A 26,473-nucleotide genomic window follows, 5' to 3' on the forward strand; every position below is an offset into this window, starting at 1 on the left:
GTCACTGGCACCTGGTTGTGGCTCCTGCTCAGGAGGAGGCCGCGGAGAAGCAGGCCCCGGGCCCTCGGGGACATCACGGCATTTTGCCACCCCGGGTTGCCACTTCCCGGCACGGGTGGGAGGGATGCGTGAGGGCCCAGACGGCTCTGCACAGACACCGGGCCCTAGGAGGGTAGCGGCCACGTGGGAGTGTTGGCGTGGAGAGCCGGAGCGGCCGCAGGGAGGGCGCCCCTGAGGAGCAGCTCCGAGGGCTTGGCCACCGCGACCCCCTTCAGACTCCTTCCGCAAAGCGCGTGGAAGTGTCAGCCCACCGGTCTGCCAGACACGTGACCTGCTTTGGGGACCCGTGTCAGACCAAGCGGGCCTGGCACTGGGAGAGGCATCAAGTGCAGCCTTGGTGGCCTCTGGGGGCACTGGGCAGGCCCAGGCCCGGTGCCGCTGGCTGCGTGTCTGACTGAGCGTGACGCCGACCCGCCAGGGAGGTGCGTCCGGTGAAGCGGAGACCGTGCCATCCGCTTGCTGGGTTCTGGTCGGAACATGGAGTCAGGAAATCAGAACAGGAGAGGAATGCCAGGAGGCTCCCCAAGGTGCAGGCAGCCCTCCAGGCGGCCCTGGCCACAAGCCTCCTTTCGGGACACTGGCTCCTTGGGAAAGAGTGCTCCCCAACAGAGTTGGTGACTCACCGGCTTTCCCAGTCTCACGTACGCACGAGGAGCACAGAGCACGGATGTGCTGATAAAGTTCCCAGTTGGGAAGCACCAGTGGCCCTTCTCCTGATCACCCCTGCGTTCCGAGGGGAGGGCTGGGCGGCGAGGAGAGTTCAGTCGGCACGAGGTTCCCGCCGGTCCTGGTTTCTCCCGTCTCAATGTCTCCACTTTCAGACGTCTTCCCGAGGACTTTCTCAGGTCCACAGTGGTGCAGAGATTGGGGTCCCGGATCAGAGCATGTAACCAGACCCAAGGCACACCGGTGGTCTTCCCTCCACCTGTATTACTTTGGGCCTCACTGTCTTTTGCGTGCGTGGTGGGAGGGTTTTGCAAAGTAAAAACTGTTTTTCGTGTCTCTTGCATGAGTTTACTGGACAGTCAGCCCTTCCCTGGCTGCACAGCTCCGTCGCCCCTCTGAGAACCAAACGGTCCTGTGTCAGACGATTCGTAAAGGCCCCGTGGTCTCTGCAGCAGGCGACGACACACAGACACAGGCCCTTCCTTCCTTGCTGTGCACGTGCTTGGCTGGCCCGCCACGCTGTTTATCCTGTGTCAGTGTAGCTCGAAAATGTCAGGCAAGAGTATGGCTGGTGAGACGGATTTATTTTTGTAATAGGTCATAACTGTCAGTACCCATCCGTGTAAGCAGCATCCACTACTCTCGGAGGTTCTTCTTGGAGGACTGAACAGATCCGTGAAGGTGAATGTTCAACCCCAGCTCCAAATACAGATTTCCTTGGAAGTGGGTGGTGGCTGACACTTGCTCTGCACTGAGCAAGTTTTCACTGTCCCAGTCGTTCTGGCCTCTCTGGAAAGGACTGCAGATCGGCTACAGACGAGTCCCCGCGCACGGGTGTCGGATTGGACTGTGCACTCTGTAGGATTGGCCCCGCACACGGATTGCTTCAGAAAACCGTTTGTCATGGTGGTGGGGGCTCGGGGACACCGTGACACCATTGTGTGGGCACAATGGGTGCGTGAAGGGAAGTGGGGAGCTCTGACTGACCGTCTCTCTTCTCTCCTGGGGATCGGAGCCCCCAGTGACAACAACAGAATGCCCAGAACGCGGTGTGAGTTTGACCGGAAGGTCCGTGCTGCCTGGCTGCTGGCCTAGGTGCCCAGCAGCTACATACTTCGCAGGGGGAGGAGCTGAGCGGAGATGGTCATCCAAATAGCCATGGTGGCTCTGGTCAGAGGGACAGACGGTCCACAGGATGGCAGTGCCCTCGGGATGCCCAGGTGCACGGACAAGGGGCTCCACAAGCCTCTGCCGTATCTGATGATGGGGACCGCGGAGCACTCAGTGCTGCCAGAGCCAGGCCCTAACACCGGGCAAACAAAAACCAGCCTGATTCAAAACCAGACATTTCTCCAAAGACGCGCAAGCGGCCCATAAGCCCGTGGGAACATGCGCGACATGGCCAATCTTGTGGGAAATGCAACTCACGACGACACGGAGGTCCCGCCTCACACCCATTACGGTGGCAGCTGTCGAGAACAAGCAAAAACCAAGTGTTGGCGAGAACGTGGAGAAATCGGAACCCTCGTGCGCTGTCTGTGGGAACAGAAAACGGGGCAGCTGCTGTGGAAGACGGTATGACAGCTCCTCAAAAAATTAAAAATAGAATTACCAGATGATCCAGCAATTCCGCTGTGGTTACGGGCCCAAAAGACTTGAAAGCAAGGTCTGGGAGAGAGACTTGGACATTCACGTCGACAGCAGCGTGAGGCAGCATCGCTGAAGCCCGCGAGCAGCCCTCGTGTCCCCCCATCGGACGAACGGACGAGCAAGATGCAGTCCGCCCGGACCAGGGGCTGTTACTCCGCCTTGAAAAGGAGGGATGTTCTGACACCTGCTGCCACACGGGTGAACCTTGAGGATGTTGTGCTCACTGAAATCAGCCACAGAAAGACAGATGCTGTCTGATTCCACCGATCGCATTAGGCAGAGTCGTCAAAATGCTGGAGGCAGTAGGGTGGTGGCTGCCGGAGCAGGGGACACGGGACGGGCAGCTGGTGTTTCACAAGGTGACGGGGGCTCTGGAGGTGGACGGCGGTGAGACGTCACAACATCACGATGTATTTACCACCACCTAACGGCATACTCAAAAATGTTCAGACGGTAGATCGTATGTCCCGTGTATCTTATCACAACAGAACAAGATTGGAGAAAAGTTACCAGTGGCGTCCAGGGCTTAGGGAAGAGGGAGCGATGGCCAGGAGGGCGCGGGGCACTTCCGGGCAGGGAGATGGTGGGCGCACACCATACGTTTGTCCAAACCCGCGGGCTGTGTGCACCGAGATGGGCTCTTGGCGACGTCGCATGTCCGTGGGGGCCGTGGGCTGTCACGGCACACCCTCTGCGGGGGGTTCGTGGCAAGGACGCTGTGCATCTGTGGAGAGCGACGGGCTCCATTTTGGTAAGAACCTGTGATTGCTCTGAAAAGGCACATGTCACTCAAAGGAAAGAAAGAAAAACAAAACCCCACTCGCCAAACCGTGTTCTCTGGTGGCGCCTGCTATCGCCGCACCGTCTGTCCTCTGCTCTGACAGTTCTACTCCACGTGTTTGCACTGCACTCGCAGGAACAACGGTGTGGCTCTCTTCCTGTGTGTCTTGCCGGCCGTGCCCTCTCTGGTGACGCATCTGGGCATGTCCTGCCCCCTCTCTAGCTGCTGCGCCCAGGCCCTGCCGCCTGGCGCAGGAGGAGCCGCGGGGGCTTCCGGCTCTGCTGGGGCTGCCAGGGCGCACCCCAATGCCGTGTTCCCCACGGCGCCCCGCGGCGGGGGCCTGGGCCATGCCTGTTTCTCATTCACATGTCGTCACCGGGCCGGCCCCAGGCTCGACCCCCTGCTTGAGGAGACGCTCTGGTTAGTGCCCTCCGAGGCCCCATGCTCTGCAGGGTCTGGAAAGTTCGCTGGTCTCCCTGCGGCTTCCTGTGGCAGCTTTTTAACTTTTCCTGACTTTGAACAAGTGCCGCCTGCCCGCTGGCCCATCTTGGGGGCACCTGGAGCGGATCTTCCCGTTGTTGTCTTTTCCGGCTTCCCCTGAGCTCCGAGAGGGCGGTCACGGTCACAGGCTTACAGCTGCGCCCCTCTCCCCTGTGGTCTCAGGAATTATCAAGGGCGGTGGAGTTTGTGTGGGGGCTCTTATCTGTTGGGATTCACCCTACTAGAAACGAAATGAAGAAAAGTAAAGGTATTTAACTAATAAAAAGACAACGAACTCATTATTAACATAAATAACAATTTTTAATGAAAAGCAGCTATATTTTCCAAAACAAAATTGGTGAGTCTTTAGATCTCAAGACAATGGACACAGAAGCGGTTGTCCTTCAGACTATTATTACACAGGTTATACAGGAATTAAAATAATGCACCAGACCCACACGTACCAGCGTGAATAAATCTTCAAAACAAAACTACTTTCCACTTTTACACTTTTTACAAAAAGCTTTCAAACAAAGCCCGTGTATACATCTAGTTGGTAAATCGTCAGGCAGCTCGCACAGTGGCCTTGCTTTGGTGGCGGACGGGGGTCTAGCACGGGGCAGGGAGGGTGCAGGGCTCCGTGTGCGCCCCCTTGCTAACTGCTTGGAGCCTCGAAGCAAAGTGTAGGATGGAAACGCGGCTCAAAGACCAGCAGGAGGGCCACCTGTCACTCATTGTGAGTATGGACGACGGGCTTCTTGCCCTCCACTCTGAGCACACACATCAGCCTCTGGGGACTCCAGGCACAGAAGGAGTGTGGGGAACAGCCGTGCCAGCACTGTCTTCGCTGGTATTGGGGGGGGGGGGGAGGGCTGGACAAGAATGGGGTCAGTAGGGGCCCCCCGCCCCCCCCCCCCCAGGGAGAAGGGAGGCAGCCATGCCAGCACTGTCCTCACTGGAATGGGGGGCCCCTGGGGGAGAACAGGGGGTACCCATCTTAGCACCATTACGGGGGAAACGGGGCCGGGGGTACCGCACGGGACTTCTGTCGCCCCCCGAGGACCATCGTTGATGTCGTGGGCTCTGCGTCCCAGGCCCCGGAGCCCTGGGCTTTGGTTCAGTCACATACCCCTGCGGTCGTGAAGCCGGCCCTCCCCAACCCCCGGGTCCTAAGACGCCCTTCCCCTGACTCGGGGACTGTTTCCTCCACGTTCTGGGACCTGGCTTGCAGCGCTGGCCGTGAACCTGAGACGCCCCCTCGCGCCTCGCAGGTGCCGCCGCTCTCCCGCGACGGTGGGGATGTGGGCTCCAACGCCCACCCCTGGGTCGGCGCCTGCCACGCCACTCCGGTCGCCGCCGCCAGGGGCCGCCGCCGCACCCCTATGACACAGCAACAATAGGGGCCGCTCTGGCCCGCGCGCCGCCCGCCCGCGCTTCCGCCGGAAGGGGGCGCGGGGCGGGGCGCGGCGGGCCGATGGACGGCTGCCCTTTCCAATCGCTGGCGGTTCAGCGTCGGCCCCGCCCCTGGCACGGCCCAATCGGCGGCGAGAGCGGCGGGAGGGGCGGAACGAGAAAGAACTTCCGGCGGGGCCCGGCAGGCGCTGAGGAGGAAGAGCGAGCCCGGACGGCGCCTCTCGGCCGAGTCGCGGCGCGGGCCAGGTGCGGGGGTCGCCGGGGGGCGGGGACGGCTGCGGGGGAGGAGCCTGCGCCGTTGGGGTCCCCGAGCCGGGGTCGGGTCGGCGGAGGCCAGGGGCCGTGCGCGGGGCGACGGCCGTGGGGGCCTCGGGCTCTCGGGCCGGCGGCGGCCGTGCCGGCCCGACCGCCCCGCGCGACGCGGGGGCCGCGGGGGCCGCGAGGTCGGGGTGGGCCCGTGGGCCCCGCGCGGAGGAGCCTGGTCGGCGCGGCGCGACCCCGGTCCTGGGGCTTGTCCCGTCTCCTCCCCCACCCTCCCACCGCGCTCGTTTGTGCAAGGGCGCCGGTCTGCCGAGTCGCAGCTTAACGGGCGTGCCCCGACGGAGCCCGGCCGGAGTCTCGGCCCTGTCCGAGGTGTCGGCGCCGTCTCCTCCTAGCTCACGTTGCTGAGCTTGTTCGGGGCCCGGGCCGCAGAAGTGGCGCTGAGCGGGGTTCTCGGCGGGAAGCGGGGCGCGGTTGGGGGGCACAGGTTAATTCCGATCGTGGAGAAACCTGAGAAGCAGCTGCGGCCGCGCCCGGGCACCTGCTGGCTGCGTGCTCCAGGGAGACTGCGCCGCCGCGGGGGGCCCCCTCTCTCCCGGCCTGGTGGCGGCCTTTCGCTCTGTCCCGCCAGTGTCACATTGGACGAGGAAGCTGGGACTTTCACGATCCTGACCGGGTTTGCTTGCTGGTCGCTCTTCCAGGATGACGACTTCAGGCGCTCTGTTTCCAAGCCTGGTGCCAGGCTCCCGAGGCTCCTCCAACAAGTATCTGGTGGAGTTCCGTGCAGGAAAGATGTCGCTAAAAGGAACTACTGTCACCCCAGATAAACGGAAAGGGCTCGTGTACATTCAGCAGACGGATGACTCCCTCATTCACTTTTGCTGGAAGGACAGGACATCTGGGAACGTGGAGGACGTAAGTGTCTGGTCTTAGGAAGCCCGCCTGGTCGTCAGCACGGTCCGGTTTTCCAGAAGCACACGTAGCTGCTCACACTTGGCTCTGGACACGCAGCTGCCCTGTTACGGTGGGCGTGTGCTGCTGGGACATGTGGGCGCCGCTGCTCCGGGGGCCCACACCAGCTGTTCCGCTTTGCTCACGGGCATTCGGGTCTCCCGCCCCGGATCTGTAGACTGCTCCCGTCATTGTGCCTGGGATTCGGGTGCCGTGTAAACGCTGCGCTCCACCAGCTCTCCTCCTTTTTAGCGCTGTCTGTTCTCCAGGCTCGTGTGTTCCTTGTTGAGAGCAGTGCAGACCCACTTTGAACTCACCTGGGAACGTCGTTCCCAAGACGTCTCTGTTCAAAATCCTTGAAAAGCCGAAAGGCCCCCTTCCCTGTTGAGCATCGAACCCCTCTCCCGGCCTTCATGCCCTTGGTGGGGTGCCTGTGACCCTGGCCTCTCCACCCGGTGGTGCATCGTGTACCCCGCCCCCTCCCCCGACACGGGACCCAGCGTGTTTCCCGCGAAGGCAGTGTTTGTGTGACGCTAACTCCTCCCCTGTGGCTCTCTGAAGGATTTGATCATCTTTCCTGACGACTGTGAGTTCAAGCGCGTGCCGCAGTGCCCCAGCGGGAGGGTCTACGTGCTCAAGTTTAAGGCAGGGTCTAAACGGCTCTTTTTCTGGATGCAGGTGGGTAGGTTTTGTTGGCCTGTTGTCTTTCCTCGTGGCTCACCGGGCGGTAGGGCTGGTGCTGGCCGAGGGTGACTGCCGCGGAACCTGAGAATTTCCGTGGGGCTCCTAGCGCCAAAGGCAGCAGAGCAGGGGACCTTTGCAGAGGGTACACACTTGTGGCTGGGCTCCCGGTGCCCTTTCACGACCCGGAACTCCCTGGCACACAGAGCGGTTTCTGGACTGGGCCCCGGTCTTGATGCGTCGACGGGCACACGGCCCATGATGTGCTTGTCACACACTCTTCCCCCCGCCCCCCTGGGCTGTGAGCACGCACGGCGGAAGCAAGGTTGACCACACGCTTTCTCCTTGCTGTGTATTTGTACAGAAACGGAGTGTTCTTTTCCAGGCATTTCTGAGCCCTGCCTCCCCCTCCCCCCAGTTGTGTGCTTTGGGGTGTTCGGGTCAGCGCGGCAGGGCGTCCTGGTGCCCACGGCGGCAGGCAGCATCCCACTGGGCGTAACAGCCGCCCAGCCTTCTCCCACCTGTTGGCCGTTGGGCCCGTTTGCACCTCCGATTTGTTGCAGGCGGCGTATTAAAGAGTGATTTTACACCAGGTTTGTTTCCCGTACAGGGGGTGGTGGTGATCGCCGTGTTAAAATCCAGAGCGGACTTGGTAGAAGGGGGTAAACGAGTGCATTTGCAGGGTTTTTTTGTTTTTTGGGTTTTTTAACGTCTTGAGAGAGCTCGCAGGTGTGTGCCTGAGCAGGGGAGGAGCAGAGAGAAAGGGAGAGAATCCCAAGCGGGCTCCACACTTAGTGGGGGACCACGAGATCATGAGATCGTGGCCTGAGCTGACATCGAGAGCCCCACGCTTTGTCGACTGAGCCGCCCAGATGTCCCCGGTTTTGCAGTTTTGACAGATGTTGCCACTTTCCTTCCCCAGAGGTGAACCTATTGCCCTCCCCCCAGCACTTTCTGGAACAAGGCAGAAAAGGTTTTCCTCTCTGTGGGCTGGACAGGCTGTGCTTCTGCCGAAGGAGCGTGAAAGCCACTGTGGACGAGAAGTGAACGAATGGGTGCAGCCCTGTTCCGTTAAAACTTCGTCTGCAGACAGAGATGGGGCCATGAGCTTGTTTCCCCAGTTTTGCCAAGAAATGTTTCCCCAGAGGGTGCCTGGGGGGCTCAGTCGGCTAAGCGTCCGACTTTGGCTCAGGTCATGAACTCAGGGTCCGTGAGTTCGAGTCCCATGTCTGGCTCTGTGCTGACAGCTGGGAGCCTGCTTGGGATCCTGTCCCCACCCCCCACTCCTCCACCACACGCGTGCTCGCTCAAAAATAGAAACTTGTAATAGTAATAAAAAAATCGTTTCGCCAGCTCTCCTGTTTTTGTTTCTCCCGATTTTGCCCTTCTCCCCGCTTCCTTCTGCCCTGGAGGGGAGGAGCTCTGTTCTGTCCCTTCTGTGTCCCTAGCACCCTGCAGGCCCACGGTGCACACTCAGGGACGGAGGAATGGGTCGTGGGCACTCTGGCTCGTGGGCCTGGGGGCACTTCGGGAGGTTGTGGCTGGTGAGCGCCTGCGAGCCTCTTTATGGAGCTCCCAGCGGACCCGAGGGGCCACGGCTGGGGCTGCTCTGTGCGCCGTGGGGTCACAACCGGTGGTTTTGTGGCTTCACGCGGGTCACCGGAGGGTTTCGTGGCTCTTAGACTGTTGTGTAAAGGGTCCGGTCCTGGAGGGTCAGAAGGCCTTGCGGGTGCACGTAGGGCGGTTTTAGCGCTGCAGTGTCCCTACCCTGAGAACCAGCGTTGCCACGGCACCGGCGGTCTTGTGGGACTGCTGTCCCTGTCCGCCCTGCTGGGCCCCGTCCTCAGTGCTGTGTGACTGTGGACAGGTAACATCACCCGTCTGAGCCCCTCACCCTCGTGTGCGAGCTCCTTCGGTGGCAGGCGGGCTGCCCTGTGGCAGCTCCGGTTGTACCCCCTCCCCCCACAGGAGCCCAAGACGGACCAGGACGAGGAGCACTGCCGCAAGGTCAACGAGTATCTGAACAACCCCCCGATGCCTGGAGCGCTGGGGGCGAGTGGGAGTGGAGGCCACGAGCTCTCTGCACTGGGCGGTAACGGTCACCTCCCAGAACACGCTGGGGTGTCCGAGCACGTGGCGAGGTCTTGGATCCCTGATGGTGCAGGCTGGTTGTTTTGAAGGGACGCGGAGGCGTCCCAGCTCCCATCGGTCCCCAGCCCCACCTTCCAGGGGTGAAACGTTTGAGCTCCACCCTGTCGGCTCGTGGCACTTGTGGTTTGGGGGAGCGCCGAGGGAGAGGTCCCAGCACGCGCTCCGTCTCCGCGTCAGCCCGAGTCCCCCAGCCTCCCCGGGGCCCCGTGGGTGTTGACCCGGCGACAGGCCCGAGTCTGAGCACCTCCTGTCTTACAGGCGAGGGCGGCCTGCAGAGTCTGCTGGGGAACATGAGCCACAGCCAGCTCATGCAGCTCATTGGACCCGCCGGCCTTGGAGGACTGGGTAACCCCGCGGCCTGCGCTAGGGGCGGACAGCCGTAGTTAGGGCCGCTTTGCCATTCGAGTTCTTCCTTTAGTTCCTCGTGGGCTCCGAGTGGTCTCTGTGAACACGTGTCCCTCATGCCGGCTTCCCCGGGAAGGGCCCCCCGTTCCCTGCTGCCCCCGCTGTTGTGCCGGGGCGGGTGTGTGTCGCGCACGCCTGGGAAGCGCTCGCTGCTCTGCCGGGTTTGCAGCGCGTGTTAGTGCGTCGTCTGCAGACCGGGACGGAGGTGCCCGGACCCAATGGAGTGAGGCAGTCGCTAGTCCGGCACCTCAGCCCGCTGTGGCCTCCGCTTTCCCCTCATCCCTTGGGTTTCGTGCAGGATGCTTGGCCGGGAGAGGTGGGCTCTTCGGGAGGGTGTGGCATCTGAGCTCACGTCTCTTTGCTCGCAGGGGGACTGGGGGCCCTGACCGGGCCAGGCCTGGCCAGCTTACTGGGGAGTGGAGGGCCTCCGGCGAGCAGCTCTTCGTCCAGGTGAGCCCTGTGCTCCGCCCCACCATGCCTGTGTGCCCCCAGGCGTCCCCTCGTTCGAAGGAGACCGGACATAGGAGATGGCGAAGGACAGAGACCCACCCCCCCCCACCCCCGCCATGACCCCCCGGGGTGGGTCCTTTGGGGCCTGGACTCTTCCGGAGTCCCAGCAGTTCCGGGACGTTGGGGGCAGGACTGATGCGGGCACCCTCAGGGTGTGAGGCCGTCCCATCGCTGCCCTCGCTCTCCCCAGCTCGCGGAGCCAGTCGGCAGCAGTCACCCCGTCCTCCACCACCTCTTCTACCCGAGCCACCCCCGCCCCTTCCGCTCCAGCAGCCGCCTCGGTGACCAGCCCCAGCCCCGCACCCAGTTCAGGTAACGGAACCAGCACGGCAGCCAGCCCAACCCAGCCCATCCAGCTGAGCGACCTTCAGAGCATTCTAGCTACTATGAACGTGCCGGCAGGGCCAGGAGGCGGCCAGCAAGGTAACATGGGCTCCTCGGGTCCGGGCTGGGGGGTGAAGGTGCCTGCCGCCCCCCGCCTGCTCGCTTGCTGGCTTTCCGAGGCCTGGGGCCGAGCATGTCCCCGGGCTGAGCCGCTGCCCCCCTCGCCTTGCCACACCCGCCAATTTCGTGGCTCGGGCGTCCGCGGCTGGCTTCCTACGTGGGTGTCTGTGTCGGCCTCGAGCCGCTGACGGCCCTGCGCTTATGTCTTAGTTGACCTGGCCAGTGTCCTGACGCCCGAGATCATGGCACCTATCCTCGCCAATGCGGACGTCCAGGAGCGCCTCTTACCCTACCTGCCCTCTGGGGAGTCGCTGCCACAGACGGCAGAGGAGATCCAGAACACGCTGACCTCGCCCCAGTTCCAGCAGGTAGACGCTGTGGCCTGGGTGCCCCTGCCATGTGCTCGGTGGAAGGGGGCACAGCTCACCGAGCTTCAGCGTGGCTCCCGGTCGCGGAGCGTCCCCACCCCTCCTCCCGGGCTTTCACCAATAGCGTGGGCTCAGGGGGCGTCTGGCTTTCTTTCGCAGGCCCTGGGCATGTTCAGTGCAGCCCTGGCCTCTGGGCAGCTGGGGCCCCTCATGTGCCAGTTTGGCTTGCCTGCAGAGGCCGTGGAGGCGGCCAACAAAGGCGGTAAGTGCCCGCGCCCCCACCCTGCGCCCAGGGCAGGGTTTGTTTTTTTCCTTGTAGTTTGCATGGCACCGGGCTGGCCGGCTGGGCCCTGGAGGTTCTGTGGCCCTGGGCCTTGGTGTTGACGTTTTCATCTCCTGTGCCCTCCAGCTGGCAGTCTCAGGCCGGGGTCTAGGAAGGGCGCCTCACGTTTTTAAATGTATTTTAGATGTGGAAGCATTTGCCAAAGCCATGCAGAACAGTGCCAGATCCGAGCAGGAGGGCGACGGGAAGGACAAGAAGGACGAAGAGGAGGACATGAGCTTAGATTAATCATCCGCTGTCCCCAAGGGGTGGGGATTCGCAGCCGGCGGCCTCTGCGATGGCGCCTGTGGCGCGGAGCGCGCCCTCACCTCCGTTCCGCTTGCTGAGAAATAAAGGTCTTGTCTTTTACCTGCCACCTCTGGTCTTCCCGTGTGCCCAGGAGGGAGCCGGGCCGAGCGCTGCCCCTCCAGCCCTGGCAGTTCTGACTTGGGGTTGGGGGGACAGCCACTCCGGGCGAGGGGCGCCCCCGGGCCGGCGCTGCCCCCGTGAGCACGTCCGGAGGCTGGATCGCCTCTGACTGCTTTTCTCCTCTCACAATTAAAGTCAACGCTCCGTTAAACAGAAGTAGTAACTTTTTAATTTCAGAAGCAGGGCAGATTTCTCACGTTACTAAAAATTGGTGGAGGAAAACCTCAACGAAACTGAAAGAGAAAACGTATTAAAACCCCCAGTTTATAGAATTTATCCTTTTGTTTAAAGAGATGTAACTTAAAGCCATTTCCAGAAAGAAGATTCATCACCCCTAGAACCTAGAATCCAGACAGACACAGACTTTGAAACAGCAGAGGGCAGGGCCTGCGGGCTCCGAGGTGGGAGCCCGCCTGCCTGGGGCGGCCCTCCCGTGGACTCCAGGCCCGGGGCCCCTGAAGACTTGTCCTGCACGGCCACTGGAGGGGCAGCCGCGCTAGGTGGCAGGGCAGCCGCTGGCCCCCACTGCCCCCTGAACACCCACAGAGCGAGGCCAGGTGACGGGGGACCGGTTCACCACCAGGTTCCTCATGCAGCCATGGTAGGCCAGAGGCCCAGCCTGTGTGTCCGTGGGCCCTGGGGGCACGAAGGGAGACGGGGGACAGGTTGGGAACAGAGGCCAATGTCCCACCAGCAGCGCCCCCTCCCCCCAAACCTGTCTCCCCGGCTGCCCCATCCCAGGAGGTGGGGTGGAAGCAGAGGGATCCCAGCACCTGATCCTTCAGGGGCCACTCCCACCCCCAGGCAGAGGCCACACTCACCGGGCAGGCCCCCAAGGTGCAGAGGGGCCAGGGCGTCCCCTGAGGCCACTGCCACCGTGGGGCCGCGGGTGCCGTTGGTCTGTGTGTCCACCGTCAGCTGGAGGGTATTCCCGCCTTTGGTCACTGCGGGCACAGGGTCCTTGTAACTGGGCTGGGAGGGCCCTGGGCTGTTTGCCCAGGGGGTCCCCCTGGGCGGTCCGCGGCTGCCCCTCCTGGGCACTCCCCCAAGCACAAAGGCGCGGGGTGGGAGCTCTGCCATGGGAGGGGGGGCCCGGCTCACCTGCCAGTCGGTGCCACTGCCCGTCACGCAGGGCTGCAGGGCACGTCACCCACGTGGAGAACTCCCCGCCACCGTCGTCCGCCCGCAGCAGGACCTGGGGCGGGGCGGGTGAGTCAGGAGAGCGTCCCTACCCCAGGTCCACACTGTGGTGTGGGAGCAGCGCGCCCCACACCGCCGCCCGCCCGACCTACCTTCTTCTCTCGCAGTTGGAGCTGCAGGTAGGGGGGCGCCCGGCCCCGGCCCAGGTGGAAGAGGAGGCCGGAAGCGGTCTGGGGCCGTACCTCCAGCTCCAGGCTCACGTCAAGAAGGGTGACCCCCAGGGTGTCTGTGGGGAGGCACTGTGAGGGAGGGAGGCGGCGCTGCCCGCCCCAGAGCCCCACCCCCTCCCCAGAGGGCTGGGGGCGCACTGATGCCCTACAGACCTGCGGTGACGACTCCCCCGCTCTCTGCGAAGAACAGGCCCTTCTCCAGGGGGCCTGAGAAGCACGGTGTGACCCCCACTACCCGTGTGGGGGGCCCCAGAGGCCGCCCATCCAGCCTCAGTCTCCTCACACAGCCACTGAAGCCGCTGACGGCCACCTGTGGGGCACAGACGGGCTGGTGTGGGGAGGGCCCCGGAGCCCCGGGAGAGGAGTTCAGCTGGGGGGGGGGGGGGGGGGGGGGGCAAGGTGGTTCTCGGGGGTGTGGGGGGGGCGCTGAGGTGCTTCTCACTGGGGGCCTAGGGCTGAAGCCACCGGCAGGAAGGCCCCCCACGAAGAGAGTTCGGGGCCGGGGGCTCCCGGGCTCCCGGCGCTGCTGGCCAGGCCGCTCCCGGTCCTGGGCCCGGACCCCGTCTATCACCAGCTGGATCCGAGTCTTTTCCCACCGCACAGACACCTGGGGGCGGGAGGGGGTGTGTCAGAGCGGGAGCTCCCAGGGCCCTGCCCGTGTCCCCTGTCCTCAGTGCCTCACCATGTGCCACCGGCCAGCCCGTGAACGCCGGCGGCTCTGGACACGGAGCCGGGGCCCGGGCCCTTCTGTCTGAGCGACAAAGCGTCCACGGCTCAGGAGGAGAAGCAGGGAGGGGCCGCCGGCCACGAGAGGGGCGGCGAGGAGCAGGAGTCCTCGGGGGGCGCGAGGGCGGACCAGCATCGAGACCTGGGACCTGGAAGCCAAGCGGCGCCATCAGCCTGGGCGGCCCCCCCACACCCACCCCACCTGGCCCGGACTTACCAGTCCCCCGGGGGGGCCGGGACGGGGGCAAACTCTAGGTGACTGGGCAAGGGCCCCCCAAACTGGTAGGCATCTCGGGGGGTCCTGAGGGGCCGGGGTGGTGTGCAGGCAGGGTCCCGGGGGGGCTGGCGGCTGCGTCGGGAAGCCTGGGGGGGGGGGGTGGCGGGGTGGTCAGATGGGACGCAGGAATGCGTGGGGGGCCGCCTTCCGACAGTCCCCAGCTCTGCCTCGCTCACGCTGCCCTCCCCGCGCCCTACCTTCCGCAGCGCTGCAGCCCGCGGTCCTTGAGGTGCCCGCCCAGGGGTCGGGGCACGTGGCGCAGGAGCGCAGTCTGCGGTCACGTTGACGCTTTTGGAGTACTGCTGCAGGTCGAACACACGCTGTGGCCCCAGGAGCCTGGCGGGGGGGGGGGGGGTGGGGGGGGCGCAGTGTGGTCAGCGTCGGGGGGGGTGGGGGTGGGGGGATGGGTGGCGGCCCCCACACCCCCGCCTGAGGCTCTCACCGCAGCACGAAGACATTGCTGATGCAGCCACTGAAGAAGTCGCCAGGCTCCGGCCTGCCTCCCAAGGACAGCTCAGCGGCTTGGGGAGGCTGGGGCTGGGGCCCGGGGGACGGCCCCTGGTGGGGCTTCATCTGCTGAAGCTGGTCATCCACATAGAGCCAGACCCTGCAGGGGACAGCAGTGTTTCCCCCACCCTGCCCTGCCGGTGGCCCTGCCGCCGCCCTGTCCCCCAGCACCACAGCCAGAGGCCCCCGCGGGCTGGGCTCACCCTGTGTCGTTGCTGTAGAAAGCGACATAATGGGGGGGCACCGTCAGCAAAGCCGTCGCGAGTTTTCACCTCCGTCCTCAACAGCCGGAGCGTCACGCGGCCCTGCTTCAGGGACACCTGGCATAGCTCATCCTGGGGACAGCGGCCAGGTCAGTGGACCAGGCCGGGGCACGCCTCCTGCCCTCCAGCCGCCCGAGCCCCATGCGGCCGCTGCCGGGAGTGGGCGCTGACGCACCTCGGATCCTCGGTGGTAGAGCAGACCGCTGTCCCGCGTGCTGCGGAAGCCGAATCCCGAGTAGACGCGGCCCGTGAGGGGAGCGACGTGAGGGAGCTCCAGGGACAGGAAGCCGTCGCCGTGGAAAGTCACGGCCCGTTGCATCTACGGGAGGAGGACGGTGACGGTGAGGGCCCCGGACACGGGCCCGGAGAGGGTGCCGCCGGCCAGGGCGGGGGCGGGCTCACCAGCAGGTCGGCGGTGCAGCCCGCGCTCACGCCGGTCGTGTTCAGCCTCTTGAGGTCCACGTACTTGCCCAGAGCCTTGATGCCCTTGATGCAGCCGCGGATGGAGCCTCCGGAGGGGAAGAGCTGCCGCAGGCTGCGGGGGGAGGGGTGTCAGGGCCACCGCCCGGCTGGAGGCCCCGCCCGCCCCGGCACCGCGGGCTCACCTGGGGGGCAGCTGGTCCGGCGGCACGCCCCCCAGGTAGTAGGCGTCCGCCAGCTCCAGCGTGTTGTCCTGGTCCACGCTGAACACGGAGCTCCTCTCCACGCGCACCAGCACGCGCTTGCGGTTTTCCGCCAGCAGGAACACCTGGATCTGCGAGGCGCCCGCGTGGGGGGGGCTTCAGGGTGACTCCGGGGCCCGCCGGCCCCTCCCCCCCCAGCCTCACCGCCGAGGGTGACCCCGGGGCCCCACCGGCCGCCCCCCCAGCCTCACCGCCTTGCTGGCGGAGGTCAGGGCCTGCAGCTTGTGCGCCAGGTTGTGGGGTGGTTGTGCCTCCTGCAGGCCGGTGCCAAAGTCATAGAGGAGGGTGAGGTTGCCCTTCCGCACTGCCAGGCACAGGAACTGGTCCTGGGGGGTGGGGGGGGACGGGCAGGGTCGGTACGGGGTGGTGGGGGCAGGGTCCGTATGGGCTGGGGGTGCTGGGGAGGAGGAGCGGGGTCAGTGTGGGGTGGGCGGTGGGAGTGCTAGGAGCGGGGAGCAGGGTCGGTACGGGGCGGGGCTAGGGAGTGGGGATCAGGGCTGGTACGGGGGAGGGGGGCCGAGGGAGTGGCGAGCAAGGCCGGCAGGGTGGGGAGGGGAGGGGCTAGGAAGAGAGCAAGGTCGGTAACGCAGTGGGGCACTAGGGAGCGGGGAGCGGGGAGCAGGGCTGGTGCGGGGGGGGGGGGCGGGGGGGGGGGAGGCTGGAGAGGGGGTGCAAGGTCGGTACAGGGTGGTGGGGGGAGGGGGCGCGCTGGGGCCGGGCCGCGGACGTGCCTGGTGGTGCAGGAAAAAGATGATCCCGTTGGAGGACACAAGCCGGAGCTCCTGCTCGAAACGCTTCGTGTGGCTTATCTGACTGCCCACGCTGATGCGAGCGAAGCCTGAGCCGTCCAGGTAGGAGCCATCAGTGAGCCACGGGTCCCCGGTCGCCTTGGAGCTACCGGTCAGAGGTCACAGGGTCAGCCAAGAGCAGGCCGCGCGCAGGTGAGGGCCAGGCCCCGGCTGCACGTACCGGGCACAAGGCTTGTCCACGGCCGTGTCCAGCTGGAAAGTCTCCTCGAAGTTATAGAGACTGAAAACCTCCTCGTTGAGCGTGTCCATCTCGATGCAGCCAAGGTAGCCGGGAAAGCGGAGGGGCTCCGGGGGCTGTGGGCACAGGGCACACGTCAGGGCGCCCCTCACCCAGGGCAGACCCCAGTTGGGGTGCCCACGGTGTAGCATGCGGGACCGCAGCCACACACGGAGCAGGGCCTGGCGGGACGGAGCGCGGGCCCAGGCTCACCGTGAAGTCGCTGGGGTAGCCCCCCACGTAGAAGACGAAGTTGTCAGGATGCAGGCCGAGCAGCCCCTGGGCCCCAGGGGCCACCGTGTCGGCCTTGATCTCATGGACCGTCTGCTTCTCCACCGTGATGGACATGTGGCCGAACTGGAGGGTCCTGAGGGCAGAGGGGGTGGTGAGGAGTGGACCCCGCCAGGTGGCAGGGGAAGCACGGGGGGCCCGGCCACCCACCTGTCGATGCTGACTGCGGCGAACTGCTCCCCTATGTTCTCGTCCACGCTCAGGGTGGCGGGGCCCGCCTCCCCCAGGCGGTACACCCAGTGCACCTTCTGGTCGCGCAGAGCCACGCCCATGTAGTCGCCAACAGCCTGTGGAGGCGGCGGGAGACTCAGCAGGAGGGGGTCCCAGCACAGCAACACCCGCCCCCCCCCCACTGCCAACCTGGTGCCTGGCTCCGCCCAGACTGCCGTGCCCACTGTGCCCACCCAGTACCTGGCGGCTGCCCATGTACAGCACGAAGCGGTCCCCGGTGACCTGGCCAGACGCCAGCTTTGGACTCTGGAGGTAGAACTTGAGAGCGGTGTAGGCGGCGAGGTCGGAGAGGTCCCGAGGGGCACGTAGCTGCACCCCCGAGCGCCCATTGAACTTCATGGGCACCTTGACCTATGCAGGGGGTGTGTGGCTCATCAGCGTCCACCGTCTCACCCCCCGGACGCCCGCTCTCCCCCGGCACTCGTGCCCACCTTGCTGGCAGCCCCCCGGGCTTGGGCAATGAGCTCCCGCACGCGGCCGATGTTGGTGGACAAGGCCAGGCTGGCGTTGTGCGCCCCACGGTTTTCCAGGAGGCTCAGCTTGGCCAGCAGCCGTGGCAGCGTCTTCTCCAGGGTGGACACTGCGGGGAGCAGAGGAGGTGACCCTGATGGCCCCGTCTCACAGGCTCCCGGGCCACCCCCATCGGGGGCACCGCACCCCAGGCGCCCACCTGAGCTGCCCGCGTCCAGGACCGCCTGGCCCAGGTCCTGGCTCCGCAGGCCCCCGTACTGGCCCTGCCACCGCTCCAAGTTCTGCTGCATGTCCTGAATCCGGGACTGCACACGGGCGGCCGTGTCCTGGGCTCCAGCGGCCACGGCTTTGGCATGAGCGATCTTCCTGCTCGTCTCGTCTGTGGTGGGCAGCGGACAGGTACGTTCAGAGCGACGCAGGCAAGGACCACCCTGGCTTCACCTCCCATCCGGGGAGACCGCCAGCTCCCCCTAGAGCTCACGAGAACAAGCAATGGGAACACCGCTGTCTGTCCCGTCCTCTCCTCTACCAGAGGAGAGGACGCCAGCGTCTCAGACCACAGCCCGGTCACCCTAACGCCCACTCCCCATGGCCACCGTCCTCCCTCCCAGGGCCCTGCCTCCCCGTGGCCACCGTCCTTTGTCCCGGGGCCCTGCTAAGTCTCCACGGCCCCATTTGCAAGCTTGGTGGCACGTTCTACCCTCGAGCGGGCAGCCACACGGTCGGACCTGGGTGGGGCACACTGGTCCTTGCCCAGAGGCCTTGCCTGCGTCCTTGGCTCCGGCCACAACGGCCACCTCGGTCCCACCTACACCTCATGTCCTCCAACCACCCCTGTCCTCCCTTGGACATCCTTCCCGGGAGCCAGGTCCTTGCCCAATGCCCCAAACCCCTGGGGGTGAAATGTCCCCACTACACACTCCCCATGCAGCCACCCTGCCCCAGAGGCAGGGTCCCAGGGCTGGGGCTACCCGAGTGTAAACACGTCCCCCGTCAGAGCCCACTGGGGAGCACGGACCAGCACGACCCCCGTGTGGGGGAGGGGTCTGTTCACCCCAGGACAAGCGGAAGGTGAGGCCAGACGGAGACCAACCTACCTGTGTCCATGGCCAACATGGCCTGTACCTCCCGGACTCGGGCTGCCAGCTGCTCCTTCTTGGCCTGGGCATCTCGGAGCGGGGTCCCGGTGCCCTGGAGGGTAGCCCGCGCTGTGGCGGAAGGCAGCCTCAGCCCCGGGAGCCCCTCCTCCCCCACTCCTGGCAGGCAGGCCCAGCCCTCTCTGCTGGCCCGACCAGCAAGGATGGACCCGGGCCGACATGCACACAGACGGGGACATCTGGGCACGAGGGCCCCCAGCTTGGGCAGGTGCTGGAGTGATGGGCTCCTGGCAGCCACCCGGTCCCTCCGCAGGCGTAATTCTCCCCATCTCATACATAAGATAACGGAAGCTCGGAAGAGCTGGGCCACCGCCTGTGGGCTGCGCACACCCCGAGGTTCTGGCAGCAGAGGGAGCGTTCCTGCCACCTTTTTTCATGCCACAGGCTGCTGTGCACACGGCCCCCAAATCGGGACAGTAGCAAAGACCCTTCCCGGGCCCGTTACAAGGTCAGGGGAGTGGTGGCCCTCTGCATGGCTGCCAGGGCAGCACGCGGACGGTGACCGGGATTCCCCCACAGGCAGCCCTCCCCCTCCTCACGCCATCACCTACGACTCCCCTCCCCAAACGTGAGCGGGCACAAAGGGCCTGCCCCCGTCCCCCCGCCCCCCCCCCCCCCCCCCCCCCCCCCGAGCACTCACCACGGCCCAACCTCTGCTCCTCCCGGAGGACGGCCTCCACCAGGGCGCTGCTGTTGGCCAACAGCTGCCGGGCTCGGGGCTCCAGGCCCTGCCGCACCACCGTCTGCACACACGGGGACGGGACCCGGGTCACCCCTGCCTGGCGGGAGCCGGGGCGGGGGGGGGCTCCTGCGGGGAGGGGCGGGGCCTCACCGCCCACGTGCGGCTCGCCTCCTGCAGCGCCTGGCCAGCAGCGCCCTCCGCGGCCTGCACAGCTTGGAGGATGCTGCCGTAGGCGTTAGCGGCCTCGATGGCCCGCTGGATGAAACGGTCCCGGTTGACTCCTTGGATGATGCTGTGGGGGGCGGGAGAGGGACACTGGCGGTGCGGCCGGGGGACCCAGACATCCTCGGGCCCTCCCTCCTGCCATCGCAGCTGCCAGGCCCGCCCGCCCGCCCGCCCCCTCCAGCCCCCCACGCTTCATCCCTTCCCTGCTCCCTGCCAGGTGTGCCCTCCTTGTAAGCTTATGGCCAGCTGGGGTCAGGGCTTCTGCCCAGACCTTGTGGGCAACAGCAGCCTCTCCAAGAGCCCTCCCAGACCCGCCGTGTCCCAGAGAGGACCTGGCACTTCTCGGGCCTCGCACCTGGTCAGGTTGAGGGCCAGCTGGTCCAGCTGCCGCGCGTGCGCCTCGGCAGCCTCCACCAGTTCCACCTTGCTGCTCGCCGGGGAGAAGGCCCGCATCTTCTCCAGCAGCGGGGTCCGGGCCCCGTCCAGGTTTGCGGCCAGGTGCTCGTACTCCTGGGGGGTGGGGAGGGCTAAATGGGACCTTCAACCCGACCCCCTACTCGCTCTCACCTGATGTGGGAACCCGGAGGCGCGTCCTACACGCAAAGCCCCACCCGGACCTGCCTGGGTGCCCCCAGGAGTGGCACTCACCTCCCGGGCCTGGTCCATGCCGTGCAGGCGCTCCGAGAGCTGGGCCAGGATGTTGCGGGCCGCCTGCAGGGTGGCACTCAGAGTGGCATTGTCCTTGGACAGCTCCTGCTTCCGTTGCTGGAGGCCACAGGGAAGGAGAGGGTAACGGGGACAAAAAGATGGGACAACGTAACAAGGAGCTTGCAGGGCAGGAAGGTGCGTGGGAGAGGGAAGGAGAGGAGGGCCCCTCACCAGGACCTCCTCCAAGCGCTCCTGGTTTTGGCTGTTGAGTTCCTCCGCCTCCCGAATGGTGCCCACCGCCCGGTTCAGGGCCCCTCGAAGGTCCATGAGGCCGGCCTCGTGCCGGGCCAGCTGGTCTCGGGTGCGCTCGGCCAGTGCCCGGTTCCCCTCCCAGCGGCTGGTCAGTCGTTCCTGTACGCGGGCCAGCACTGGCCAAGACCCCACACAGGGATGGGGGTGCAGGCGGAACTCCCGAGGCCCTGGTCCCGCCCAGTCCCTGATGCCCCATCTCAAGCCCATCTCAGCCATTCTGGGCTGACCATCCCCCCCTGGGGCTCCCGGACCAGTCCCTCCCCATCCCTCCTTCTCTGGGACCCACACCACTCACGTCTCCGGGCTTTGTCCAGCTCAGCCTCAGCTGCTGCTCTCGGGGCGCCCAGGTCTCGGGCCCGCATCTCCCCAAGCAGTCGCTCCACCTCGGCCAGTGTCCGGCGCACGAGCTCACCCGACGGGGCTGAGACGTTGGCCGGGAACAGGTGGTCTGTCTGGGACTCAAGCTCTACAGGGGCAGGGGTGGGGGCTGTCAAGGCCAGCCCGCGGCCCAGGCCGACCTCTGCCCACTAGACCCCGCCTGAGCACGCTCAGGGCACCAGCACATGACCCGGAAACGCCCTGGATGAAGTCGAAAGACCCTGGCTCCAAGCCACGGCTGTGCTCGGCTGCTGGGCCGCCCGACCTCCTCACCCCCACCCCAAACCCTGCCGCCCATCTGCTCAGCCCATCCCCTCGGCTTCCTTGCCTGGCCAGCTCCTGCTCCAGGACAGCAGTGGGCTGAAATCTCCCCTCCTCCCTGACCCCTGGGCCAGGCCTGCGCCCCCCAGTCCCTTCTTGCGGTGACTGATCTGTTCGTAAGTTTTTCCAGGGAATGGGCCACCGCCAGAAGGGGGCATGGGGGCATGGTATCCCCAGAGAGGGCGGGGGCACGCCCCACAGCATCCGCCTGCCCGCTCCTCTCCGGCCACACCTGCATCCCCTCCTGCCCCCTGCTCTGCCCTGCGGCCCACTCAGGCACGGCACCATCTCCCCGTGGACACAGCCAACCCTGCGGGGCTCTTCGGCACCAAGCCCCCTGGAGGCAGCACTTCCGGCTCGGACCCTGAGCACCATTCTGCTTGCCCGCCATCCCCTGCCCAGCTGGGTTCGCCCCTACCACTCAGGATGCGGTCCACAGCCCTGATGGATGCCAGCAGTGTCTGCGCCTGGCCCAGCGAGGCCTCAGTGCCGTCCAGCAGCTGGCTAGCCCGGGCTAGGGCTCTTGTGGCCTGTGGACACAGCGTCCCGTCAGAACCCGGCACGGAGCATCAGGGGTGAGAGCAGACAGTCGGGGGCCCTGGGAGAGGACCTCCGGAGGTCCAGGCCGCTGTGGGAAGGGGTGTTCCAGGGGAGGAGCATCCCCGGGAGCGTTGGGAGAGGGGCCTCCCCGCAGGCGTTCCCCAGGGTCCTGCCTGGCCGTCCAGCCTCTGCGTGTCCCGTCCGAGGCCTGAGCTCTGTCGTTCCAGGGCCTCCAGCTGCTGTGCGGTCTCATGGCGGGGGCCCGGCGGACTCCGGAGCTGGCTCTGGGGAGGAGAGAAGGTGAGAACCTGCGCCCTGGGAGGACAGGCTGGGGGGCCAGACTGACATGTACCTTCAGGTCAGTGATGGAGCCATTCAGCCTGTGCAGCCGGGCCCAGGCCACCGAGCTGGCGGTGATTCCGTGCAACTGCTCCCGGATGGCAGGGAGGAGGGCGCCGGCCTGCTCGAGGTCGTCCAGGAGCAGCACCACACAGTGGTCACACACTGCAGGCAGCACGGGCGAGGGCGGGGTGGAGGGGGAGTCAGTATGGGGTCGGGGGTTGGCGTGGGGCCAGGGAAGGAATCGGGGGGAATGGTGTGGTAGGGACAGGTCAGCCAAGGATCACAGAACTGACGCAGGAATGTTGAGCTACGCTGAAAGTGACGTGCTTAGTAAGGGTCAGAGGCGAGCACGGGGATCACAGGATCAACCGAAAGGTCGGCACGGACTCAGAAAGTCAGCAGGGAACCGGGCAGGTGCCAGGAAGCGGGTAGAAGGTCAGGGTGGGTCCAGGGGTGCTAAGGACCGGTTGGGGAGTCCAGGACTTGGGGACCAGAAGGAAGCAGTGGGTCAGCATGAAGTTCAGGGACCCCTTGGAAAACTGAGAGGGAGTTGGGGTCACAGCGTTTCTCTGGAAGTTGAAGTTAGCACAGGGACTGCCAGGTCACGAGGGGCTGGGACCCACACGCCCACAGGCAGACCTGGGAGGAGGCGGGGACGGGCGTGGCTGGCAGAGCAGGGCCAGAGCACGGGGCACACCTTCGCAGTGGACGCCGCGGTCCCCAGGCCCGTCGGGCACCGGCACCTGGTGCTGGTGACTGCAGGTGTCACAGCGCTCCCCGCTGAGCCCGGGGGGGCACGTGCAGCGGCCGGTGTGCAGGTCACAGTGGCCCCCCTGGCACCGGCAGCCTAGGTACGGAGGGGCGGGGTGAGCGCTGGCAGAAGGTTGGGGGGGGGGGTTGGGGGCCGGCCACCCCACGGCTCCCCGGTACTCACGCCTGCAGCCCTGCTCGGGGCGCCCCCAGTGGCCCGGGGCGCACTCACGGCACTGGGGCCCTCCCGCCCCTGGCCGGCAGTGGCACTGCCCACTCTGGGGGTGGCACTCAGAGCCCTCCGCGGCTGGTCCGCAGGCACACGGGCGGCAGCCCCCACAGCTCTGGAAGCCGAAGTGTCCTTCCTGCGGCACAGACCACCTTGACGGCGGGGGGGCCCCCCAGCCGCAGGCCCCGCCCCCAGCGCAGGCCCCGCTCCCCGGGCAGCCCTACCTGACAGCGGTCACAGCGCGGGCCTGTCACGCCTGGCTTGCACACACAGTGCCCGCTGTGGGGGTCACAGGTCTCCGTCCCGCACGGGGAGCAGTCACACCCTGCCGAAGGGGTGACGCGGCAAGAGCCCTGAAGCCCCCTCCCTCACCGGGCTCCTCCTCGCCGCCGCACTCAGACCTGAGCCCCTCACTCCGCCCGGCCGCCCCCCTCCTCCATCCCGCGGCGGCCCCCGCGGCGGCCTGCTCGCCGCCCCCCGCCCTCCCCCACGGCCCCCACGCCTACGGGTGCAGTTGCCGGGCAGCAGGGCATTGCCGTAGAAGCCGGGGGCGCAGCTCTCGCAGCGGGGCCCGGCGGTGTGGCGCAGGCAGCCGCGGCAGGCGCCCGTCAGGGGGTCGCAGTCGCTGAAGAGCAGGTTGGGGTCACCGTTGCCACTGCAGTCGCACGGCTGGCATGAGCTGCCCAGCACCATGGGGTTCCCGAAGAAGCCCGGCGCGCACCTGGGGACGGTGGCAAGGTGAGCGGCCTGTGTCCCTCCGCCCACCCGCACGCACGCCCACCCATACACATGCCGACTCCCGCGTGCGCCCCCCACAGCCCCCGCCCCCACGCCCAGCTAGCTCACCGCTCGCAGGAGGCGCCCGCATAGCCGGGTTTGCAGAGACACTGTGTGCGGCCACCTCGCAGGACGCAGCCCACCGCGAAGCTGTGCGGGCGGAGATGGTCTTGGTACAGCGGTACACCCACCAGGGGCCCCCACCCGGAAAGCCCACCTCAGCTGTCCCGGCCTCCAGAGGGCAGTCCTGACCCAAGCGGGTAGGGGATGGTGACCTTCCACACTGGGCTGTAAGGGAGCGTGGCCACCAGCCGCCCTTTGGGGGACCCTGGACCGGCTGGCCCAGCTTACTTGTTGGAAGGCACGGCGAGGGGGCAGGGGCAGCTGACACAGGGGGCCGTCGGGTCCTCGGACCCACTGCGAACAAAGCCAGCCTGGCAGTGCTCGCAGCGGTCGCCCTCGGTGTTGTGCTGGCAGCCCTGGGGCGGAAGGCACAGGTGGGGGCGCTGACGACACAGGCCCTGCTCCTCGCAGCAGGGTCTGATCAGCCCTCCCGCCAGCCGTGCCAGGGACTCTGTGCCCAAGGCCAGCCGGTGCCCCGCCCAGGACACCTCCCTCCACCCGCACCCCAGTGTGGCCACAACCGCTGACCCAAGGGCCCTGGTCTCCCCGAGTCTGTGTCTCGGTGGGCTGCCCCCGGCCTCTGCTGGGCCCTACTCACCTCGCAGATGCCCGAGCCGGGGAGGCAGCGGTCTGAGTGGCCGTGGCACTGACAGGGGACACAGCGACCCAAGAAGAGACCTTTGACGTCCCGGTAATAGCCGGGGGCACACTCCTGGGGGCAGAGGCACAGTGCTCAGGAAAGGAAGCAGAGCCAGCCCCAGAGCGCAGACGAGGGACCATGCTCTCAGGCCCTCAGGAATCCTGGCCCTGACCGGCTGGAGACATGAAGTCAGATCCCCAAAGGCATACGGACGCCCTGACTCCGGTGAGCAGCCCCCCAGTGTGGGCTGGGCCGCCTCTCTCTCCTCCAGATGCCTCTTCTGACCGGGCGGGCGCTCAGTGACGAACCCCTCGGACAGACAAGCAGGTGGACGAATGCGTGAAGGGGAGGAGGGCGGGCAGGTGTGGGACGCGGCGACGCCGGGGTGGGCCCGCGGACGCAGGCGGACCAGGCAGTGAAGGGATACGGCGCGGCCGTGTGTACGGAGGGCCGGGCAGGGACACGGGTGACAGGGGAGGGGCAGACAGATCAGCCGGCGGGCAGGAGGTGAACGGGGAGACGGAACGGGGCCGCCTGCCCCCACCTCACCTGGCAGGAATCCCCAAGGTAGTTGGCAGGGCACATGCACGACTCCACGTTGCTGGCTGGAGGGCCCCCGCCCGCCTCGCCGGCCACCTCCAGCGCCACCCTGCGCAGGGAGACGGCCGAGGAGGTCTGGGAGAAGAGAGCGCGAATGTGCAGCTCCTCCAGGCCCGCCAGTACCATCATGAGCTCCTCGCGGGACACGGCGCTGTGGGTCTCCGTGTGCCGGAAGTTCCCCTGCGGGCCGTGACGGTGCTCAGCGGGGCAGGACGGGTGACTTCGGGGCCGGAACAGCCCAACCACCCGTGGGGGGACCGGCCCCCGGCCCCCCACCTCCCACGGAGCACAGACACCACCTCCAGACGTGGTAAAGGTTCAAACACACGGAGGAGATGCTTTGAATTTTAGAACAAAACGCAGGTGAGCGCTTTCTGATTCCAGAGACTGACACGTGAACGAGACACGAAAACGCTAACCACACGTGAAAAATCAAGAACTCTGAATCCGTTAAACATCTGAATTTCCGTTCACCCGAAGACACCTTAGATAGAGACCCAGACAGGCCACGAGCTGGGAGGAGAGCCGCTGCTCCCGAGGTAGACACGGGGAGGCCGGGGCAAAAGGCAGTTGGACCCGCAGGGCCGCCGGGCGCCCCAGCAGCTGCCCGGCCGTTGGGGGTCAGGGCCCCGCGGGCCGGCAGGCGGCCGGGAGCGCCACGGGCACGGGCGGCCAGAGCAGCGGGTGGCGATGTGCGCGGGGGAGGGGCCGAGCTCCCGCTCCCAGGCCCCGTTTTCTGTCCCGGAGAGCGGGCACGGCAGCCTCAGGCCCCCTGGGCTCCCCTGGGCCGTGCCAGGATCCAGGACGGCCCCGGGTGCCCGGACCAGCTCTGCTCACCTCCACCAGCTGTGGCTGCCCGCGGTGGACGTGGCCGGGCGCCGGGTACGCCGGCTCCAGGAACATGATGCTCATCTGGTTGCCCTGGGGAGGCGCGCGGGCAGATGAGGGCCGGCAGCCGGGCTGCCCGCCGTCCCGCTCGGCGGGGCCCGCCAACCCGCGCAGCCGCACCCGCCCCGTCCGGCTACCTGCAGCACTACGTCCGGCCTGCTTTCCGTGGGGATGAACACGTCTCCCCGCTGGGTCTCCGAGTGAAGTTCGTAGCGGAGGGTGCCGCCATAGGATGACACCTGGAGGCAGGGCACAGAGACGTGACCCGGCCAGACCCTGACCGCGGGCGCAAGGTCACCAGGAACGGGGCTGGGCTGGGCCCCGGGCACCCTCACAGAGCCCCTATCCCGCCCTGGACGTGGGCACCTCACTGCTGTCCTCCCCCAGCCTCCAGGGGGTTCCTGGACACCCTCACAGTGCCGTCCCCAGGGCCGGCCTCGCTCG

General features: G+C 66.4%; 3 protein-coding genes across 5 annotated transcripts in view; 2 read left to right on the forward strand and 1 right to left on the reverse strand.

Annotated features, from left to right (window-relative positions):
• MTG2 (mitochondrial ribosome associated GTPase 2) overlaps nt 1-26,473 on the forward strand; it is a 243,062-nt gene that overhangs the window by 85,706 nt on the left and 130,883 nt on the right. The window lies entirely within an intron of this gene.
• Nucleotides 5,154-11,519, forward strand: ADRM1 (ADRM1 26S proteasome ubiquitin receptor). The gene is made up of 10 exons (XM_058686150.1): nt 5,154-5,296; nt 6,013-6,226; nt 6,824-6,940; nt 8,912-9,035; nt 9,353-9,439; nt 9,868-9,949; nt 10,200-10,432; nt 10,664-10,821; nt 10,981-11,083; nt 11,289-11,519. Exons 2-10 carry the CDS (start codon nt 6,014-6,016, stop codon nt 11,390-11,392), a joined length of 1,221 nt encoding a protein of 406 aa, XP_058542133.1. The 5' UTR covers nt 5,154-5,296; nt 6,013; the 3' UTR covers nt 11,393-11,519.
• The window catches only part of LAMA5 (laminin subunit alpha 5), a 51,332-nt gene continuing 36,577 nt past the window's right edge, over nt 11,719-26,473 (reverse strand). The window contains 43 exon segments of the mRNA XM_058686136.1: nt 11,719-12,208; nt 12,394-12,516; nt 12,674-12,767; nt 12,865-12,998; nt 13,096-13,252; nt 13,385-13,549; nt 13,625-13,817; nt 13,886-14,031; nt 14,143-14,281; nt 14,388-14,552; nt 14,656-14,690; nt 14,692-14,787; nt 14,891-15,034; nt 15,118-15,250; nt 15,321-15,469; nt 15,590-15,724; nt 16,130-16,292; nt 16,368-16,501; nt 16,638-16,791; nt 16,866-17,002; nt 17,127-17,297; nt 17,378-17,526; nt 17,617-17,796; nt 18,515-18,625; nt 19,215-19,317; nt 19,407-19,548; nt 19,837-19,991; nt 20,130-20,246; nt 20,361-20,557; nt 20,737-20,907; nt 21,559-21,670; nt 21,854-21,964; nt 22,033-22,184; nt 22,720-22,869; nt 22,957-23,137; nt 23,226-23,326; nt 23,508-23,722; nt 23,848-23,928; nt 24,130-24,257; nt 24,500-24,613; nt 25,091-25,321; nt 25,979-26,062; nt 26,167-26,268. Coding sequence (XP_058542119.1) covers nt 12,069-12,208; nt 12,394-12,516; nt 12,674-12,767; nt 12,865-12,998; nt 13,096-13,252; nt 13,385-13,549; nt 13,625-13,817; nt 13,886-14,031; nt 14,143-14,281; nt 14,388-14,552; nt 14,656-14,690; nt 14,692-14,787; nt 14,891-15,034; nt 15,118-15,250; nt 15,321-15,469; nt 15,590-15,724; nt 16,130-16,292; nt 16,368-16,501; nt 16,638-16,791; nt 16,866-17,002; nt 17,127-17,297; nt 17,378-17,526; nt 17,617-17,796; nt 18,515-18,625; nt 19,215-19,317; nt 19,407-19,548; nt 19,837-19,991; nt 20,130-20,246; nt 20,361-20,557; nt 20,737-20,907; nt 21,559-21,670; nt 21,854-21,964; nt 22,033-22,184; nt 22,720-22,869; nt 22,957-23,137; nt 23,226-23,326; nt 23,508-23,722; nt 23,848-23,928; nt 24,130-24,257; nt 24,500-24,613; nt 25,091-25,321; nt 25,979-26,062; nt 26,167-26,268 — 5,994 coding nt within the window. The 3' untranslated portion in view covers nt 11,719-12,068.

Source organism: Neofelis nebulosa, chromosome 9 (genome assembly GCF_028018385.1).
Source record: "Neofelis nebulosa isolate mNeoNeb1 chromosome 9, mNeoNeb1.pri, whole genome shotgun sequence".
Taxonomy (NCBI): Eukaryota; Metazoa; Chordata; class Mammalia; order Carnivora; family Felidae; genus Neofelis; species Neofelis nebulosa.

Excerpts from the sequence above, each read along its gene's own strand:
- ADRM1 (XM_058686150.1), top strand. The coding sequence starts at position 6,014 with ATGACGACTTCAGGCGCTCTGTTTCCAAGCCTGGTGCCAGGCTCCCGA. Across the intron at positions 10,822-10,980 it reads CCTCGCCCCAGTTCCAGCAG|GCCCTGGGCATGTTCAGTGC; the intron begins GTAGACGCTGTG and ends TTTCTTTCGCAG. Across the intron at positions 11,084-11,288 it reads GGAGGCGGCCAACAAAGGCG|ATGTGGAAGCATTTGCCAAA; the intron begins GTAAGTGCCCGC and ends AATGTATTTTAG.